The 20,999-nt window shown below is 40.0% G+C and overlaps 2 protein-coding genes across 6 annotated transcripts; both read left to right on the top strand.

Moving 5' to 3' along the window:
- Positions 1-971: 971 nt before the first annotated feature.
- On the top strand, positions 972-10,162 carry golm2 (golgi membrane protein 2). 2 transcript variants are annotated; one of them, XM_049717918.2, is made up of 10 exons: positions 972-2,028; positions 4,316-4,370; positions 4,838-4,940; positions 5,276-5,366; positions 5,511-5,628; positions 6,167-6,250; positions 6,434-6,706; positions 6,825-6,956; positions 8,638-8,805; positions 9,509-10,162. In XM_049717918.2, exons 1-10 carry the CDS (start codon positions 1,702-1,704, stop codon positions 9,583-9,585), a joined length of 1,428 nt encoding a protein of 475 aa, XP_049573875.1. In that variant the 5' UTR covers positions 972-1,701; the 3' UTR covers positions 9,586-10,162. The 2 variants fall into 2 exon arrangements, with proteins under 2 accessions (XP_049573875.1, XP_049573877.1); XM_049717920.2 differs by lacking the exon at positions 8,638-8,805 and having other exon boundaries at positions 974-2,028.
- Positions 10,163-11,114: 952 nt separating this feature from the next.
- On the top strand, positions 11,115-20,735 carry ctdspl2b (CTD (carboxy-terminal domain, RNA polymerase II, polypeptide A) small phosphatase like 2b). 4 transcript variants are annotated; one of them, XM_049717924.2, is made up of 13 exons: positions 11,115-11,295; positions 14,138-14,328; positions 15,063-15,186; positions 15,282-15,428; positions 15,548-15,787; positions 15,902-15,998; positions 16,275-16,386; positions 16,464-16,550; positions 16,920-16,982; positions 17,058-17,137; positions 17,254-17,380; positions 17,819-17,914; positions 18,040-20,735. In XM_049717924.2, exons 2-13 carry the CDS (start codon positions 14,164-14,166, stop codon positions 18,103-18,105), a joined length of 1,404 nt encoding a protein of 467 aa, XP_049573881.1. In that variant the 5' UTR covers positions 11,115-11,295; positions 14,138-14,163; the 3' UTR covers positions 18,106-20,735. The 4 variants fall into 4 exon arrangements, with proteins under 4 accessions (XP_049573881.1, XP_049573879.1, XP_049573878.1 ...); XM_049717922.2 differs by having other exon boundaries at positions 11,116-11,295; positions 14,141-14,328; positions 15,279-15,428; XM_049717921.2 differs by having other exon boundaries at positions 11,116-11,295; positions 15,279-15,428.
- Positions 20,736-20,999: the final 264 nt, after the last annotated feature.

Genomic DNA, 20,999 nt, shown 5'->3' with positions numbered 1-20,999 from the left:
GTTTTCCTGGCAAAAGTCAGTGATGACAAGCATTGCATATAAGATGTCACCACTAATGCCCGTTTTCACTATTGGCACTTTACTGCACCCTACATGGCTTTTGCCAATCGAAGTGTCAAATTGACATCATGGTGAATTGTTTTATTGAGATCTGTAACCATGAATGTGTCCTGCGGAGCTGGATATGGGCCCAGAAGCAGACATGACACAAAAGTTGAAAAATAAAAGTCTTGATCAAGTATCAACAGAAAGCAGGGCTGGGCATTCAAGAAAGCTTGATATTCTTCTGCAAAGAAAGCTCAAAGCCCTGACAACTTGTCACAGAGTAACCCGAGCTTATATAAATACTATAAAACAGAATAAAGGTTGACATAACAACAGGACAAAGGATATAAGGGAAACGGCAACTGCACAGCAACCGATACATTATGGAATCAGGCTTATGACAGAATGAACTTATAATAATAGGACAAAGCATAAAGGATCAGCAACTTTTTTAACAACTGATACATTGAGAAACGAGGAGTCGCCAACCAGTCACAACAGAAAGATGTTAAATTGTACTGGGCTTGCTTTCAAAAATTTTGTCACTGGATCATGAGCTGAAACTGTTTTTCTCTCTTCATCATTCTGATGCCAATGGATCTGGATTTCAGCTGTCTAGAGACAGTACTTTGCTAAACAAAGGAGGCTTTTAATTCTTTTTTTTTTTTTTTTTTAGAATTCAGTTTTATTGTTTTTGGAAAAATACAGAGTATTGGTGGTTCGAACAAGCTTTACAGCTTTATTTACATCCACTAAAGTATGTGATAAAAGTATGTGATGCAATAAAAATGGTAGTGTAATATTAAATCATGCACATCTCTGTAATGTCTGGTTCAACGGAAATGACGCAGACTCCGTGCCACGTAACACACAAATCACAATTAGAGCTTTTATTTTGAAAGTATTTCCCGCGAGCGCGCGGTGTTCTGTTTATTCCATCTAACTCGACACTGGACCGTAATCAGACGTCGGAAGACAGCGCAGTGATCTATCTCTGCGCTTATTCTGAAGGTTTGCGTGGGTTTGACCGGTTGTATTAACTTGGGTCTAAATCAATTTCGCGCGAAACTTTGCAAGGAATAGCCGCCGATTTTGTTCGCTTTTCCACGCATTGTTTTGATGCTAATGAAGGAGCTGTCTCGAGAGTCGGACTGCAGTGTAATGGTTTCGGGGCTAACGTGGATTGGCAATCGAAAAAAATCAACACTCGTATTGAATTTTTGCATCAAAGCCCTGAAATATAACTGGGATGATTTCTTTTTTAATCTGGGTGATAAGATCTAAGCGTCCGCTAATGCTATATAGCTCCAGTTAGCTGTATCATTTGCGCGTCCTCGCGCTTCTGCCACGGAGCAGTGCAGAGATCCACTTCCACGTCTCGTCTACTGTTCAGTGTTACCCTGCCAGCTGGGTTAGGCCACGTCTTTCTTGGTCTGACATTGGGCGGACTTGAAGGAAGATGTCCAGTATGCGGAAGGAAGACGAAGAAGGAAGCATGAGAGATGTGAGAAGTCTTGGCCATTAATGATTTGCGTGCGAGGTTTGTGTTTCTGAGCGGTTGCCGCATACACACGGCATGTCACGTACGCCGGGGAAATACTCTCTTTGAGGCACACGGTCAAAAGCTGAAGTGACAGTTATAATTTTTATTCGGACATGATCGGCTTCGGCGCAAACCGACGAGGAGGCCGCCTCCCGTCCTTCATCCTCATCTTCCTCATGGCGATCATCGCCATACTAGCGTTCAACTACTGGACCGTATCCAGCAAGCACGGCCGCTTACTGGATGAGTTGGTGGAGGTGCAGTCGCGGGTGAAGCGCACGGACGCGGCGAGGAGCCGATTGGAGAAGCGCAACTCTGAGCTCATGGCGCAGGTGGACACGCACAGAAAGCAGCTGGACAAGAAGGATGGAGACTACAGCGTCATGGAGGGCAAGCTGCAGGCCCGAGACGCGCTCGCCAAAAAGTGTACCGACGAAAAGGTAGTGTCCCGGAGCCCCCATGTGCAATTCGGTTTTATTCAGCACTAAAGTACACGTAGTTGTACCAAAGTTTTTATTTAGCCATGCTATATTTCCCTTGACCACATTTTCTATCTGTACAGAAGGCCTGTTATGTCTAGTTTATTTCCCAAGAAAATCTTCTCACAGGCTGAGTAAAGAATCAATCCCATCAATATCATGTAATGTTGGCTTTTGCAGGATTATTTCCAACGTTTTCTCTGACATTTAAAACTCCATTCAGGCTGGACAGTGTATAAAATAGGAGTACAATAGCATGCATCAAAGGTACTCCTGTATGCGTGACCCTTTGGATTTATATAGCTTTTGCCCAAATGACTTTATTTTTTTTTTAACTCTGGATTACTTACAAACTGTTGGCATCTTAATGCCAAACGATTAGCCTTATTGAGTAAATTATTCCTCCAAATAACAAATTAAATCTTCTGAGGTATAGCGACACTAAACCCATCCAAAGATTTTCTACCAACACGCCTTACACTGCCAACAGGTGGATGAGCAAACAGAGACATGGACTTCCTTGTTGATGTTGTATCAGTACGTTTGTTAAAGGTTGGGGCACCTATCACTGAGCCTTAAGTTTAGTAAGTCTCATGACTTATTTGTCATATTTGGTCACATTTCACACTTATCGTATTTTCCGCACCATAAGGCGCATTTAAAAAGCCTTTAATTTTCTCCAAAAACGAAGGTGCGCCTTGTGTGTGGACCGAATTCCAAAATCTGTAAAGTTGTTTTGTGTGACTTCCGTAATATATGTGTATGTAATATGTAGGCCCAATGAACCAATCAGAGGACATTAAGTTTTACGTAGATCGGGGCGGTAAAACAATCAGATGACTTTACAAAACATCTAAAGTACGTACCTCCGCCGCCATTGCTAAATAAATACTATCGTTTGTGCAAAGCATTAGGACCCTCTAAAACGGCATCGACAAAGAGATGCTTACCAGGCAACGGAACTGACTGCCTTGCTCCTGTGATGTTTATTTCTTTATTTTTAACATAAGTCATGGCATGCATGTGCCCTATAATGCACTATGTTTGGATTAAGTACAGAAAATCTCCCGGAAATGGAGTCTGCGCCTTTTTAACCCAAAGCGCCTTATGGTGCGGAAAATACGGTACTCTGAAAAACTTTATTCGCACTTGCTCTGCTCAAACATTTAGTCATTTTGCTTTCATGTGGTGTGGGGTGCTTTGTTTAGAAAAAGACACTATGCATCATTTCCAAAAATTTTCCCATGTGTCTTAAAATATCTAAGAAGATCTCATTTTCAAAAAGGACCCCAAGTATTACAGTACAAACTTGCAGCCTTAAATTAGTTTGTTCTGCTTGAAAACTAATGATAGTAGAATAATTTTGGGGTGGGCGTCACGGTGGTTGACTGGTTAGCACGTCTGCCTCCCTGTGCAGAGGTTGAAGGTTCAATTTCGATTCCGGCCTTACTGCGTGGAGGTTGCATCTTGAGGAAAAGCGGTAATACCATTGTATAAATATGTACTGTTATATACTATCGTGTAATATTTTATGACACCATGCCCATGTAAGCATTTTCCACAATAGTAGAAGCCAGAATTGCTTGGGTAGTAACAGTCATTCTGTGCTGAATTTCTTGCACTGGTAAAAACAACAAGCATAATTAATGAATGGACAATTCAGTGCTGTAGTAGGCTATGAAATAAATGCATAAATAGCTCGCCATACCTTCCAATTGGCATTTTGCATAATAGAAATGAACTGAATGACAGCAATTATTCCACTGTAAAGTAAACGGCACACTCAATTGAGCACTGGCCTATGCACACAAAATGTAGACGTGTCACACACAACTATATTAGTTGGATTATTCCTTGCAACATTGACACCAACAATATTAATTAACTTGGTCACACATAGGCTAGACGTTCCTTCTGCCAGAAAGAACTACCTGTAGTCCCGAATCCTATACAGTCGTGGCATAGATGGATGAATATATATTTGTAATTAATAAATAATAATTTTTCTGACAAATAAAGCTAAATTTGTACCTACTGCATCCCATTTCTCAGAGTACACCAGTGTGCCACGGCACCTTGATTGTCTATGGTGATTCTTAAACGATAGAAAAAAACTCAGGACTTTTGAGCTGTCCTGTGTAAAGCACAACAAATGTAAGATTAAAATAAGTCAATAATGAAAGAATTTAATAAAACCAGTGTCGTACACAAGGCCCTTTCTTTACATTTTGTTATTTGTGTTCTCAAGGTTAAGATGCAGGGTGACCTCTCAGCCCAAATGACCGAAATCCAAAGGCTGAAAGGTAAGTCAGGCAAAATGGCACAATCAAACATGACCTGACTTGCTTATTCCAGGTACTATATACAGTTCTATGAATTAACCAGAGATGGGCAGGACTTAAGGTGTGGTTGCTATGTTGTCCATTGTTGTTTTGGAAGTGAACAAAGTGGTACTTACCCCCCTTATTTAAACAATCTCTTGTCTGGTATATGTGGTGGGAGTGACACCCTCACAAGCAAGTGAACATGCAATCAAACTCGCACGCCACACCACAGTTCACTTTGCATTCCCCGATGAACGTTAGCATTACAAATTGAGAAGTTAATCAGCACTTGACCTGGTTAGTGAAGATTACACAGACCAACAAAAAAAACCAAACTTTTTTTTAATAACTTCCTCGTCCCTCCATCGGTGACATTCAACAACTGGGATGGAATGCCCACTTCTAGAATTAACCACTGAAAACCATTATTTGTTTCTGTGTGACAGAGCAACTGAATGATTTGAAGCAAGAATTTATGAAACAGGAAGATCAGCTAAGAGAAGTTAAAAAGAATAGAACCACCTTGGAGAGAAAGCTGGAATATGAAAGGTATGGCAATGATTTCTGCTTTCTTTCTTCTGAACTTTCTTTCAGTTTTCTGCACGATTTAAGAAATTTAACATCGTCCGAGATTAACTCAGTAGTGAATGTACTAATATGAATGTCCTCAAACCATTTGCGTACATTTTAAGAGTGGAAAAAAAAAATCATGCTGCAGTGTTCAATCAGATTGGTCCACTGTCACTGATCATTTATTAAGTCATTTATTTTATTATTTCAGTTTAGGATGCAGCTTTCTCATTAAAAACCCACTCTAATCAGATTTAGATGTTATTTATCGTCATGCATAATCTTTGATTGACCCTTGCATGTGTACTGCATAGTTTACAGTGTGGACGTCAGATTGCACAGTTAAAAAGTGAGTATGAAGAATCAAAGAAGACTCTAGAAGAGGAAGCTGTAAAGCTGAGGCGGGTTCGTATTTTCTCACATGATCTATCTTTATTTCATAGTGAATTAAACAACGTGTCACCAGCTTTTACTATATATTGCAGAATGTGATTTTATTGTATTTTTGCTGTTTAGTGTTTCTATTGGTTTTTTCTGCTAACTTTTTAGAATGCAATTGACGGTCAAAAAGGCGTAGTGGCGGGAAGACATACTGAGGGAGCTCTGGGTCTGGCTGAAGAGCGCCACACAGTGGCGAATCGCCGGCGTGACACTCCAGATTTAAAAGGTACTGATGATAACGGTTACATTTAGCATAGCGTCAATGCATAGAGTCAATGCGAACTGTTGGTAAAATAGTAAGTAAGCTAACAAAAATCTCAGAAACTGGAAAAACAATAAAAACATAATGCATACTAAACTCAGATGCACCACAGTCAACAAGCTATCAAGACAAGAATATTTAGTTACTTGCTGTGTTTTGTGTGAGGAATGATGATGTGAAAATTGTGTTATTAGTGCTTTTAATGGGGGGAAAATGAATAATAATTAAAAAAAAACTGCTTCAGTGCCATCAATACCATTTCATTTGGGTGGGTGTATTCCATTGGGAGTCAATTGTAGGCAATAGTCAGTAGTCTGATGTTTAATTCCCAACATCAATATAGACTCCCAACCAGGTGGTGATCATGAACCGTAAAAAGAATAGCTCAGCACCAGTCTGCACTGTGTTGTGTTCATTATAACGGGATTGATTAGGTTGTCCCAAATATCCACTTATTTTTTTATATTCACATAAACTGACATTATTCCATATTCTTTGACAGATGTCATGGGTAAGCCAGGCAGTGATGCTGGCATGCCTGGTATTGAAGACAGTGAGGTGGGAAAACTTGATGAAGTACAATTTGGTAAGTAATTCACGAGTGTCCGAATAAATGCTTATCAAAATAAAACAAAAAAATAAATTTACAGGCGACTTGACTGACTAGATGGGAATACAAAGAGGCTGTCAGGATCATTGTGTCTCTTGTTTGGACAGTGCGGTACCATTTTCTTAGATGTTCTCGGGGTTCCTTGTCATTTGTTGACAGAATTGAAGAAGCCAGCCATCACTCTGAAGCGTCTCGAAGCTCCCGATACGGTTGTGGGTGTCGACGCTGGACCTGGTATTGGGGCAGCTGATGGCCCAGGGGTACCTGGCTTATCGCTCGACCAACCCCGACTCCAGCAGGACAGAGGGGAAGGCCAAGCAGCTGTGATTGCCGCCCCAGGTGTCATCAACCTAGCAGATAAACCAATCGTTTTTGAAGACAAGTCAGATATCAAAGCAGATGAGCTGGGTGAACAGCAAAGACAACTTCGAGGTGAAATCTGCACTCCGTTCCATTAATGATGATTACAATCATTTGAAGAGAGGGAAATAAAATCCATAATATGCACGTGTTGGGAAATCTGAGGAAAATCAATTTATTTTCTTGTCAGCCCCAGATGTCAAAGCAGCAGGTGAACGGTTGAAGGGGATTCCCTTGCCTGCCAACCCTGCCCAGGTACCCAAACCCATCCAACCACATCACAAAGACCAAGTTCCAGCAGGGGCACTCCACCATCACCAAAGTGAGTATGACCTAAGACACACTTTTATTAAATACTTGCTTTTGAATGGATGCGGTAGCAAGTGCAACACTATAATTGGATGGTGGCACAGCTATTATTGTTGGTTTTGCACTCTGCTACTGTCATGTCTGTCGGGTGTGCAAATAGAAAACTGCTCATTGCAGTCTATTTTGTACTCCACCAAGTACTAGTGCTCTACACTAGTACAGTACATGACTTGTGTGTACAAGACTATGTTGACATAGTATTTAGCTGGACAGTTTAGTGGTAATCGAATGAGTCTTCAGTCCTTTTTCTGTTGGTCACTAAATAACATGTTTAGTTATGACTTCAAGCAACTTCTAGTACCCTTTATCTTGGAACCTGTGGGTTATTTCCAAATCGGTTACATATTATGTCATGGGACATAAATCTAAGAAAGAAAACGTTTTCATGAGCTATCATTATGATGGATTCAAAGTCCCAAAGTGAAGATTCTCAGCGATGATGCTTCAGCCATACGGATCAGACTGGGGTGACAGGTTTTGAAGAAGGGGACACGTGGCACCACCCAGAAGATCCTTTCCTAGTTCCTGGCTTCTGCTCTGCAACCAGTTTCCTCCTCTTTCCTGTTTTATAAAGTATTTTCTTCTGCCTTCCTTACATGTCAGTATCCTGCTTAAAACCCTGTACTGTATTCACCTCCCATCATCATTTTTTCCCCCCACTGTTCTTAGTTCATGGCTTGGGTGTACTTGTTGGAAACATGTTACTGCTGACATGTTTATATCCCCAAAATCCTGAACAACATGCCGGATATGATCACATTTTATACTATCACATATAGGTAATATTTATCAACTATAATAGTGGTATTTTTTTCACCCCAACACTAAGGGGAAAGCCCCGTTTAGTCCTCTGGCCCTGCATTACTTTTCAGTCTCCAGAATGTATTGCAAGACGAAGTAGATACAGTTCTACTTGGTACATGTATACCAGTATATACTTAAATAAAAGCCAGAGTTCAGTCATCACCTTCTAGACCAGTGGTTCTTAACCTTGTTGGAGGTACCGAATCCCACCAGTTTTATATGCACATTCACCGAACCCCTCTTTAGCGAAAAAAAAAAGAAATCAAATTCAAGACATAGATGTTTTTCACTGGTGCACAAAATGAGCCGTGCATGATCATCACTAAAATCAACACAATGCATGAACTCACAACAAATTACATACTTGCAAATCAGTGTGCCTTTGCGAGAACAGTTCAGATGTGTTATCACGGATTTACACGATAAATCAGATGTGTTCGGACCTTCGCAGTGGACCCAGGTTAAGAACCACTGTTCTAGACTCTTATAATACACTTTCAGTAAATGTATCAGTCTGTTGTCAGAATTGCACGCAATTATTCCAGAGCAGCATGCTGTTCTAAAGACAAAAGTCAAGTCAACAAACAGTATTTGATTCCATAAAATGCAAACGTAGGGCTGCGTTAAGCAAAAGCAGATCTCATGTAAGACAAAAAAAAAGTCACTGTAATGCTCAGTAGCACTTCTTTCATCAGCCACTGTATATCCATTCACATCCCCTTTCCGCTTCACCACCTGAACCCTTCTGCACTATTTCAACCACTCCTATCCCTTTGTTTGCCTTCATTTCTCTCCCTTCCTGATGAGGCCCCCTTCTCTGCCTCCTGCAGGCCGGTTCTTTGACGAGATCGAGTCCCCAGTAGATCCGCAACATGGCTCTAAGCTAGCGGACTACAATGGGGACGATGGCAATGTGGGTGAGTATGAAGCCGACAAGCAGGCTGAGCTGGCCTACAATGAGGAAGAGGATGGTGATGGTGGGGAGGAAGACGTTCAAGGTGAGCCAGGCAGGGGGACTGGACTGCTTGTCCAGATGTGTATTCACCATTCCTCACTCCACTCCTCTTCTGCTGCCAACCCTCCCTCCTCCCCCGTAGCATTTTTTTCCAAGCAGTTTGTGCTTAGAGTAGCTCACATTGCCATGAGTTTGGTCCTTGAATCCATCATCATATTTCTGGGCTCGAAGAAGATGCGCAATGCGGAATAAGTACAAAAAAAATGTACAATAATGATCGTAAGACAACTGAGGAAACCAGACCAAGGAAGGAACTTTGGTCAATGTGATTCACTCACCATCTACTGCCTGTGCTTCATTTTTAGCAATCACACCTGTCTGAGCTGAGCCACATCTACTAGCTAAAAGTAGTTCACTCGTTTGGTGCGCGCATGTCTGTTCTCCTTGAATTTGAAACATTGAAATTCACAGCCATTATCATTTTTTTGTTTCACATTTAGTTTTAATTTGTCTTTCCTTCATAGTTTATCTGTTTTGTTCGGACACAACTAAATGTGAACTATTGCCAGTGTTTATGATTGATTTACATGATTTGTGTATTGTTCATATGCAACATAACTGATTTGACAATGATTGATTCCCCCCCCCCCAATATGAAATCCTATTTAATTACAGCATCAGAGTATTTTGGTGTGCAGTTATGCCTCCTTCAAACATTTCTAATTTCTTTTGCCCTTTTGTTCCAGATGATGACGATCGGGATATGCAAGGAGATCGGGCTGTGGATTATGGAAAGCGACATCAAGCCATCGACATTCTCTGAATGTGAATTTTGTACAGTAAAATTTCATCCAAATATCAGGACTTTCTTATTTGGACATGAGAATGATTCCGAATATACAGCTTGCATCATTAGTGCCATGGCCCACCCCTACAAACAGATTAGTACTACTGGTGAATTTGAATAATGTTACTTAACAGGATAAGACAAAAGAATATACAGTATAATCAGTTGGTGTGAATTGGTAATGGAGTTAGGCTAGGACACTAGTCTATCTAGGCTAGTGGTCTATACCTGGACGACTATTTTGCTGTAGGACCGAATTCCTCCGTTCATAGCTGAGTAATCTAAAATAGCATAGTTTACACCAACAGTGGATTTTTTTTTTTTTTTTTTGCCGTGCTGAGATGTTTCAAAGAGTCTAACATTTGGACTCTACCACAATTTCTGGACACTTACAAGAATGATTATTCAGTTTACAGTGGTGGGATAGCATTTGAAATGCCAAGGACTTTGCTTACAGTCTATTAAATCATTTTTTTGTGAACACACAAGTGGCCCTCTAAATGATTACTGTTCATGCTTGTTAGACTCTCCATGATGGTGATGATGATGATGATGATGAAAAAAACCATGTTACTGAGGATTAACTCTTTAGATGACAAGCGCTTTTTTTCAATAAAATTTTCAGTTTTCATATCACTGTTTTGAAAAATTGTAGCTTGAAAATGGTTCAGCATAGAAGCATACTGTAAATGTTGCTTAGTTAATTTTGCAACTGTGGCAATACTTGAAGCAATACTTTGAGCTATGCTGTTTGTGTAACTAATTTTGTGGTGTCCAAACTACAGCCTGGGGACCTTTTTTGTAGCTGTTCTAAAAGCAGGGGGATCTATAACTTTTCTAGCTGTCAATAGACAAACATTTATAACTAAATAGTATCATAATTTCTCTTCATAACAATGCGGAGAATGAGGAAAATTCATATTCAGAAACAAAAATGTTTTCCTCCACATTCTGCTTTGTGTCAACTTGTGATTGTCCGTAAGTCTGGTTGTCTTAATACAGATTGCACATATTTTGGTTCATAATGTGGAAAGGGGATCTACTGAAATGGATTACAGCGCCACAGGCCACCCCAAAAACATAATGATGGGAAATAAAATCCTCAGCTATTTACCTTATCACCTTTAACAGAAATGATGTAACAGTTTTTCTAGAAATAACTACATCAAACACATTGTATAATTTACTTTACATTTTTATAAGTTGAAAAATCAAAGAGGCCCTTTCATCTTTCTATTTTTTTTGTATGCAGCACTCTGAGGAAAATGTTTGGACAAGGCTCTGACATCATGTGCACCTCTATTATTTTTTTCTTTTGCATCTATTTGCAATTTAACTGATCCCATTTGTACTTTGCAGGAACACTATTTTATATCATTTGGAGCAATATTTTCGTCAAATCGTGCTTAAGTCGGCAACCTTGATGATGCAAGCGCTCCAGGCACCACTGCAGACTGACTGGCTTGTGTTTGAGAGGTAAGGGGGCGTGTCTGTGTTCATACGGGTATTTACCTCGCAGAGCCTGAGCAGAGGCGGGAAATGGCGCCTGGTAACAACGGTGTGTCATTTCAGAAACGGCCATTGAGTAGATAAGAAATCCAGCCACACTACCCGAAAACAAGTCAGTCGCTATGATGGCATTCGGGTCGTGAGCGCTTATTTCGAAAAATCAAGCAACGCCACAAAGTAAGTAGCCATCTGCCTTTTTGCCGCATGTTTTATGTAATGTTGGCTGACGACAGGCAAAATATTTGCCTTTCCTGCCTGTGCACATCTGCTAGCCTGAAGCAGTTTTTCCCCCCCAAGGAAGCTAAGGTGGCTCTATGCTAATTGTGCTAAGCTAAGCAACAGCTTCGGGAAGCTAACTTCGGCCTTCCATGGATACAACTCATTTTGAGCTACCGTGACTAAATCCCAACGTCACTGGCTTCACCCACGAGAGCATAAAATAACATTTACATAACGTGAAGGCGCATAGTTGTCGCGACCCGCAGATGTGTCTTGTAACTTGCTGTAGGGAAAGCGAGCAGATGCATTCCACGACTGAACTTGGCTGTTTGTTAGCCAGCTAGAAGGCATATTTACCATTTATGTTTGTAGCTCACTAAAACAACACAAGTATACCTGCCTGGATTGCCGAATAAAACAACCATCCGGTCTTTTTTTGTGTGTGTGTGTGAATGAGATGCTATGATAATTTACCCGATGTTACCGGGAGCAACGACTTCCATGTTTGACAGCCTCAACCACAATTGTCACACTAATCAAACGACATGGCAATTGACAAAAGGATATAAACCGCTAGTTGTCACTGACAAGTGCCAAGTTAGTCTTATTTCGTAGAACTCGCAATGACGCATTGTCTTAGTCGTGCTTTTAGCTGGTTAACATTAGCTTGTTTTGCTTCAGGGCTTCGTTTGAAGTTATTCCCTCGTCCTGTTCGTAAACGCTTCCAAGTTGGTCTCAACTTGACCGCAGAGTTAGTTACATGTTGCGCCGAAGAATGTAAACCCACCCGCGTTCAGCTTTTGAATGTTATATGTTCCTTAATAGACCGACTGTGGTGATTTGCTGGACAATCGGAATAAGAGTGGAAAGGGATTATGGGTGGGGATTTGGTGGTTTGTCGATGCATACATTTTAGAGACACGTCGGATTCCTAGAGGCACGCGACCGCCGTAGCTAACGTCTATTGGAAGCGTGCATTTTTCTATTTCCCGCTCACTTGCTTCCCCCTAGCAACAGTGCGAATGTGCAGGACCCTTGCGAGATGCATGATCCGAAATTGATAGCTGCAGTTTTATTGGTGTTTATGTAGGGACCTCGAACAAATCGGAAGTTAATTTAGCAAAAGCAGCAAATACAACAGGGTTTTTGCACATAAAGACCAAGTACAGTATTGAAGAGTGGCTATGGTTGGTCAAAGTGTCAGTTCATGTCTAATTTATGCAGTTTATGCATTTAAAAGATAGATAGATAGATAGATAGATGGCTGGCATTTGCTATTTATATAACTTATTATTATTATGACTATTATTATTATTACAGTATTTGATAGGTTTTGTTATGAATTGCTAAGTTTACTTATTCTGGATATGTCCAGACACATTTCCAGTCTGCTGCTGTTACGCAAGCACAAGAGGTTGGGCTTCCCTTACAATTTGTCTTCCCAGTCTTAAGGTTTCCATGTGCACAGGCCTAAAAAAAAAAAAAAAAAAAGAGGTTACTATTGTAGTCTGCCGTGTCTTAGTCAGGTATGGCTGAAATCACAAATTCAATGTACAGTATGTGTACTGTTTAAATTAAAACAACTTTCCAATCCATATGAAATCATCAATGTATATGGTGTAAGATCTATTGTGGTCTGTTTTTAGTGTACCACTGAAAGTCAAGCCAGCTGCGGCTGCCGTGATGTAAGTGAAATGGGATGTTGAATACATCCAGATGTTTGCAGCAAGGCAAACCAGTCCCACAAAAGTATACACAGATACGCCCTCTCGTTGTGGTTATTTTAAATGTCGAAGAAGCATTTGTCTAACTTAAGCAGTTTTTTTTTTTTTTTTTTTATGTACGTACATAATAGAATGTCAGAAACATTGAAAGCAGTTTGGTAGCTTTCTGTTTCGCGGCATATTAAAACAAAGTACACTTAGAGGAGAAGTCAACCCAAGATGTCAAAATTTCCAGTTTAATCTAAAATTGGCATATTTACTTAAGTGTTTTGGGTTTTTTTAAACTTTAGTCTACCAAATATTTATTCTAAAAAATACATTTAAGGCTATAATACAGGTTCTTATTCCACTTGCTGTATACTATGACCACCAAGCATCCTTTATTGGTGCCATTTCAAGAGTCCTCTTTTCAAATACCACACTGAGTATTCAATTTCATTTGCAAAATGAAGCGACCGCTACATAAACAGTGATCATTAACGTCATAATCTGTGACAACTACCAGACTTAATGTTTCCCCATACGTCCCCCACCCCCCTTCAGTATTGTGTTGGTGGTGCCTGATTTTAGTAGGTGCAATCTCAGTCCAATGTAGTATTTTAATAAAATATAATACCATTTTATATTACAACATGCATTTACCATGTATGGGGCATTTTTTTACACACATCTGGGCATCTTTTCGCCCTGTATTTTCATCTGGCTGATGCAGATGAGTATTGTGTACAACAGTTCTAATAGTAAGGGTGTAAGGAGATGGTCACAGTGAATCGTGAGTGGCGTTGTGACTTAAATTTATTGAGACTTTATTGGGATTCTGGCTCTATTTATTTGTATATTGGTAAAGGAGACATGAGTGATCATATTGGTAAAGGACATCAAAGAGATAAAGGTAAGATAAGATAGTGAGGATGGACAAATTGTGTGTGGACAGTATTACATGCATCATGAAATATACTATCCTCGACAGCTAAAACAGTAAAACGTAATTCCGTTTTATCATTCAATTGTGTTCATTCCTTCTGTAAATTGTTCTCATTTCTTGTTCGACTCAGAAAGTGGTTTTCTTTCTGAAGCAGCTTTACATGTGACTCTGACAACGATGAGGCTGAGAATGCGTAAGGCGTCTCAGCAGCCGATCCCCAGTCTGGCTCCTCGCCCGTCTCGGAGCAAGCGAAAGCATTCAGAGGTGGAAGAGGATACGCCTACCAGTGGTGGCAGGGGCTTGTTCTCAACTATCAAAAAGTTCATCAGAGGAAATGTTAAGGTAATAAGGACGATTTTAGACAAGTGTCAGCTTAATCGACGACTAATCTGTGATCTCATTGATCGACAACAGTCAAGTGGTTGTTTACAGCCCATTTAAATTGTCTACATCCCCGTCTGTAGTCCTGCGTGAAAATATACTAGATATTTGGGGGGTTGAATCATAATAAGACCTTTGCTTCTGCTTTTACTTTGACTGACCCTGTTAGTGAATCACTTCCAAAACTTTCAAGAAGGTTGGTGATTATATCAATCCATCTAGTGTGATATTGCTTAATTGTTGTTTTTAAATAAACAACCTAATTTTATAATAAATAGTAATCAGGGGGAATTTTTTTTCAATATATATATACGTATATATATTTTTAAACATTTTTTAATATACTTTAATGGAAAAAAATCATTCATTATTTGAATAGTCTAAATATATTTAATGGTCACAGACCAACTTATGTAATAAGATGACACCACAATGATTTTTTTTCCCCACAATTATTATTGTCTCTGATTTAAAATTCTTGAGCTCTGCCTGAGGATGGTCCCATACTGGTTCACTGTGTACAATAAGTTTACCAATTTCTTTCTAACACGCAAAAGCTAATAATTGTGATAAAAAATACCACATAGAAGAATAATTTGATTTAGAATATTTGTTTTCTATAATAATGCATTTTCTCTTGACTCTTTTCTTTTAATACAAACAAAAAAGAAATCTGACTTTGTTGGTGTGTTAAGGTGCAGCAGGAGAGCCCAGCCAAGAAGGCCCGCCTCCACTGTGATGGGGACAACAACCTGATCACCTCAACTCCAGACACAAACACTTCCCTTAGGATTGACAGAAAAGGTTCTGTCAACGGATGTGAGTGGCACAGAGAAAAGTTGTACTATTTATTTTTTTTACTGAAATTAATAGTCATGTGTTTAATGTTGTTTGAATCAATTGCTTTGCAGCAGTGACCAATCATGACAGGAGTAAGGAGAAGCCCAATGGCAGTCTGGAGGAGACAACTGCTGCTGAAGTGCCCACAAGCCCTCCCAGGACAACTCTTCTTGGGACCATCTTCTCTCCTGTTTTTAACTTCTTCTCAGCAGCTAAAAATGGTAGTCTTTGTTTTTTTTTTTTAAATAGCATTTCCTATGATAATACCATTGTGCCATCCGAAGTGTAGCATTATTTCTTGTTGTCCGGTTATTAAAATGCTTACCCACCCTCCCTGCAGTCCCAACGGGATCTGACTCTCCAGACCAGGCATTGGAAGCTGAGGAAATAGTCAAGCAGCTGGAAATGGAACAAAGTGTAGAAACGCCCACCAGAACAGCGGCATCAACACCGGAACAATGCACCACCACTAACATCTACTCAAGTGTATCCCAGCTGCCAATTCTGCGACCTCCTCACATCCCTGCTGGATACCACACAGCAGAGCAGGGAGAGACTGATGACCTTCCACCCCTCACTGGTAGGTCACATAGCAATGTAAAATGTGTTTAGAGAGAGATGCAGAGTTATTCAGTGTTTTGTTTTTGTATGTTGATCGCTCATTTAATATAAACAACTTTTGCTGTGGTCCCAGCTCCAGGCTCCAGTCCAGATCTGACATACATGAACCCTCCTGCTACTGCAGTACCACCAGAAGCATCCTATGATGAAGACTGGGAAGTCTTTGACCCGTGAGTGCAAGTTATAGTCATCAACATTTAAGGACCTCCAAACACTTCTCATGCGAATCATCTGGACAAAACGGGTGTTTCGCTGTGGCGACCCCTTCGGGGAAAAGCCGAAAGGAGCCACGCCATTATTTATCTCTGCTATTGCGTATTCCAATACCTCATAGGCAATCTAGTTCTGTGGTTTATATTTTGTTATTGGTTGGAATTGCCTTAACTGTACTGTGGTCGAAGTACTTTGTATGGTCAACTGAACCACGTTTTTGTGTCTTTTTATAGCTATTTCTTCATCAAGCATGTCCCTCCATTAACAGAAGAGCAGCTCACTCGGAAACCAGCCCTTCCATTAAAGACCCGTAGCACACCGGAATTCTCTCTGGTCCTTGATCTGGTCAGTTCCAGGATGCAAGATTTAATGACTCTATGGATTTATGTAGGCTATTTAATCATTCATTCAATGTCTTCAAGGATGAAACGCTGGTCCATTGCAGTTTAAATGAGCTGGAGGATGCCGCCCTCACCTTCCCTGTAGTCTTTCAAGATGTCATTTACCAGGTAACTGATGCCCTATTTAGGCCTGTAGGAGAGGTGGCTGAATCCACATTTAGAAACAGCTTTAGATAGCCTGCTTACATGTCACTCGTGTTGAGATATCCCCACCTTCTTTAAAAAAAAAAGCCTTAAACATCTCCTGATGCTGGCCTTCTATGCTAAAATTGCTACAGTAAAATCAGTTACATTCTTAGTAAAACAGATCAAGGTTTTTTTTTGTCCCCCTCGGAAAAAAAACAAATCCGGAGGTCTTAGGAAGATGCTGATATGTCAGTCTCCACGGTACTCTCAAAACCAAAGCAAGAATATGATCATGTTGACCAATAAGATTTAAGGTATATGTTGCACATGTGACTGTTTTCTCCTTTACAGGTGTATGTGCGCTTGAGACCTTTTTTTAGAGAATTTTTGGAACGCATGTCACAAATCTATGAGGTAACTATAGCGCGACTATTACTTATTTCATCTTACCTCATTGGATTTGAAACAATGGTATTTTTTTTTTTTTAGATCATCCTTTTTACGGCATCTAAAAAGGTTTACGCGGACAAACTGCTCAACATCTTAGACCCCAAGAAGCAATTAGTGAGGTATGGTCTTTCTTCGTTATAATGATTGTAAGTCGGCATGTGGTTGTGTTTTCTGAATTATTCTCTGACCTTGTCAATTTATCCTTCTTTCCTGTCATTCCTGACGGGAACTGTAGACACAGGTTATTTCGGGAGCATTGTGTCTGTGTCCAGGGAAACTACATCAAGGATCTCAACATTCTTGGCAGAGATCTATCAAAGACCATCATCATTGATAATTCACCACAAGCCTTTGCATATCAGGTGACCAGAAAGATATTATGTGATATGAATCCTAGTTTTAAAAAAAGCTGATCTGAGAATGTCCCTTGGTGTCGTGACAGTAGCTCCTTTTAGTCAACAGTTGGCTGTTTGGTCATTTAAGGCAATTATTAACTTGGTCTTAATACATCATTCCCCAATTAATGGTTTGACCATCAAATAGGATGACATTGTCAAAAAAAGCAGGTCAAATTGCCTTTTGTTTTGCACAGATTTGAACTATAGACCATATACGTATGTGTTCTTTAAACATTGGTGATTTTTATGCCATCATGCAGAAATCAGACACATTGTGACGGCTTTTAACTAGTTTATCCATTTTTCGCAAAATGTGAAACTATTCTACTTCCCATTTATTTTTTCACAGCATTAAACATGACACAAACACAGTGACGTTTTTAATTTGTAACTCCCATACAGTTGTCCAATGGAATTCCTATTGAGAGCTGGTTCATGGACAAGAATGACAACGAGCTGCTGAAGTTGGTGCCCTTCCTTGAGAAGCTGGTTGAGATGGTAGGATGTCTTTTTTTTTTTTTTTTTTTTTTTTTTTTTTTTTTATTGACTCTACCAGCGAGCTTGAACTTAAGTTTTTATGCAAATCTGTTCTGCCTTGACCCGTGTTGCTACTTCTTCAACAGGACGAGGATGTGCGGCCACATGTACGGGAGAGATTTCGTCTTCATGACATGTTGCCACCTGATTGAACTGCACTGTCTCATCTCAGATGGGGCTTAACAAGAAAGGACTGAAATCCATGTGTGTAAAAAGCCGCTTAAAACAAAATTATCGTCGCTTCATTTTATTTTTTATTTTTTTTAAAACCTACTGTTGCTTCAAAAAACACTATCTGTTCAGAAGAAAAATTGTTTTTAAAAGAACTGGATGAAATTTTCTTAACGTACACATGCAACAAGACATTTAGAAGTCTGAGTCGGTCCACTTTTTGACGGACTCTTCAGCTGTGGAGTGGGCTATCATCTCCACACTTTTTCAAGGTTTTGGTGCTTTCTCTGTGGCTCTGAAATACCGCCTGTTAAGAGAAACTCAAACCTGAGGCGTTGAACCCAAACCATCCATCCCCTGGTGCTGAAGCTATCAACACTCCAGTCTACACAGGAAAGACTGGCCTGTAAATCAATCTGCATTTGTGTTTACTCTTTGCCACACTCACACCAAGTCTGTTATCTAGTGGTTGGCAAATTTAGTAGCCTGTTCAATCTGATGCATTCCGCTGTAGGTGTTTTGGTAAACCAATGTCTTTAGTTTGTAATTAGTGCTTCACCTTTGAAGTGTTTTGAAAGGAGGCACGAAAATGTTAACGATAAATGTAAAAAAGTTTTTTTTTTTTTTTTAAAGAATGTCAGCACATTTTTCTTCTCTGAGGCTTAAAGGTTTTATCTTCTTCATCGTAGACACAGCAGAGCGCTTTTAGGAAATTTGGTAGAACCCATTGCGTTGCATAAGGCTTGAGGGCATTCATGTTGGAAGTGATGTGTCAAGTTAATGTTGCAGTATTTGATTTGTCAATCAGTGTTGTCCTTTACTTGTAATCTAGTATTCTGTCTTAATCACAGACTGTGTCTTTCAGTTGTGAAGTGAAATTTGATGGCTATCAATAGCATACTGACAATGTAGCGCGGCCAGCGTCTCTCGACATCTGGTCAAAACCTCGAACCAGCCAATATGGCACCAGCAACATATTTTCTCTCGGACAGTCTCGGTGAGCACCTTTTATGTATGCTTGTACACGGAAATGATTTTTGCTGAACGTTTTTTTATTATTATTTTTGCTCATGAGACAGGACAAATGTGCATCATCGCGGTGATTTGCTTAATCCAACTTCTTGTCAATGTATCGTGATAACTGGGCAATGTTTTGTTTAAGGTTTGTATCAAAGTGCTTTTATATTTTTACTGGCACAAATTGACAGCTTTGGTCTGAGTTGCTATATCGTGCCATACGATTCATTTCTCAGCTTGTAGCATTTTTCAGTGTTCATGCTCTTAATGGTTAGACAAAAAAAAAAAAAAAAAGACAATCAGACCACAGAGTCCTGCAGAGCACCAGGCATTCCTGCACATTTGTGCACTTGCATTCATTTGTGTCCAGTGTGTTAGATGAGCCAGATGAATCTTGCTCTTCTCTGGCCAAGCAAATCCCGCTGTTGCAGGCAGGCAGATATCAGAGGCAGTTGCCATCTGTTCAGCACCTGGCCCTTATTGCCTTTTGCGTCGTATGTTTTTTGCGCTCCAGGAATTCGATTGAGCTTGTGTTTCTTGTACAACTTAGGCGAGCTAGGCAACTGCCTCGGGTGGCAAAATCTAGGGGGTGGCAAAATCATCGAAAAATTCCGCCCCAGCATTTTTTTTCCCCGCCCATTCCAGCGCTCTCACTCCCCCGCCCAAAGGCGGAAAAATTTAGGGGGCGGCAAAAAGATAACTTGGAAATTGCTGGGGGCGGGGGCACTTTTTTAGGGAATTGCTTAGGCCGACAAATAACCTGACAAATGGTGCAGGGCAAAATGAGGTATACTTGTACTGATGAGTGGACATCTAGACACTGAATGTAAATTGTGCAAGGGCGGAAGTTGCAGGTGTCTTTACAAATCCCCAAGTTTTAGAACAACTAGATGGAATCATTGGAGAGTGAAGTGAAGGTTTGAACAATGCGAAAAAGAACACGCACTTTGAGCTGCCGCCCCAGTGCCCCCATCTCCCACCAACGTTTTGTATGCAAGCCTCACTGAGAGATTGTGTGACGGTTGTGAGTTTGAATGGTTCTCACGGCTGTTTCTGAAGGAACTCGGAGAGGCATTTAATGCGCGGCATCCAGCTCCTTTTAATGTGCATTACAAGTTTATTGTACACTTGGTGTGGTATAATACATCCAGCCTGGTGTTTTTTATCCTTAAAGTAAGGAAACATATTTTGTATCTTGGATTTTAAAAAGGCATGTTTATTATATCAGCTTTTAAACTGTATTGATTAACTTCAGATGGAGTGTTTTATTTTCTCTTGAAAATATTTGTTTAGTTTAGCCCAATGTCACTAAACTGTTAAGCTTAGCATGTAGAGGATACAGTTTGGTTTGTGGCAGAAGTCCTGAGTTAAATTTTAGTCAAGGCACTTTCCTGCTAAAAGTAAAGTCTTTCTGAAAAGTAATAATCCCCCCCACCCTTCAATCTCATGTTATGCTACTTTACTTGTAAGAATTATTTGTGCAGAAGATGTATTTAAATGTTTAAGACATCTTTGTTAGCCGCTAGGCTATGTACTATTGTAAAGTGTATATACAGTTACATTGAATTTCTGAAACAAAGTTTTAAAGTTAAAAGCCTCATTGTTCTTGTTTTTTTTTCCTGGAGACCATGTGAGAAAGTTCTGGAGGGCGGTCTACATATTGGGCTTTTTAGTTTTTCAGGATGAACCAAAAATGCACTTTAGCTTTTAATTGTGAACTTAAAGGTATAATGTCTAGAATTTAGTGTCATCTAGCGGTGAACTAATAAAATAACCAAATTTTACAGCGGGTGCATTTTGAAGCCTGCGTAATTGGCCGTTTCCAAGGCAAGCCTACCACAATATCTTCAGCATAATT

Source organism: Syngnathus scovelli, chromosome 4 (genome assembly GCF_024217435.2).
Source record: "Syngnathus scovelli strain Florida chromosome 4, RoL_Ssco_1.2, whole genome shotgun sequence".
In the NCBI taxonomy this organism is placed as follows: domain Eukaryota; kingdom Metazoa; phylum Chordata; class Actinopteri; order Syngnathiformes; family Syngnathidae; genus Syngnathus; species Syngnathus scovelli.
The sequence above is the reverse complement of the archived record's forward strand: the minus strand, read 5'-3'. Positions and strand labels throughout refer to the sequence as shown.

Excerpts from the sequence above, each read along its gene's own strand:
- golm2 (XM_049717918.2), top strand. The coding sequence starts at position 1,702 with ATGATCGGCTTCGGCGCAAACCGACGAGGAGGCCGCCTCCCGTCCTTC. Across the intron at positions 4,941-5,275 it reads AGAAAGCTGGAATATGAAAG|TTTACAGTGTGGACGTCAGA; the intron begins GTATGGCAATGA and ends TGTACTGCATAG. Across the intron at positions 5,367-5,510 it reads AAGCTGTAAAGCTGAGGCGG|AATGCAATTGACGGTCAAAA; the intron begins GTTCGTATTTTC and ends CTAACTTTTTAG.
- ctdspl2b (XM_049717922.2), top strand. The coding sequence starts at position 14,164 with ATGAGGCTGAGAATGCGTAAGGCGTCTCAGCAGCCGATCCCCAGTCTG. Across the intron at positions 14,329-15,062 it reads TCATCAGAGGAAATGTTAAG|GTGCAGCAGGAGAGCCCAGC; the intron begins GTAATAAGGACG and ends TGGTGTGTTAAG. Across the intron at positions 15,187-15,278 it reads AAAAGGTTCTGTCAACGGAT|CAGTGACCAATCATGACAGG; the intron begins GTGAGTGGCACA and ends ATTGCTTTGCAG.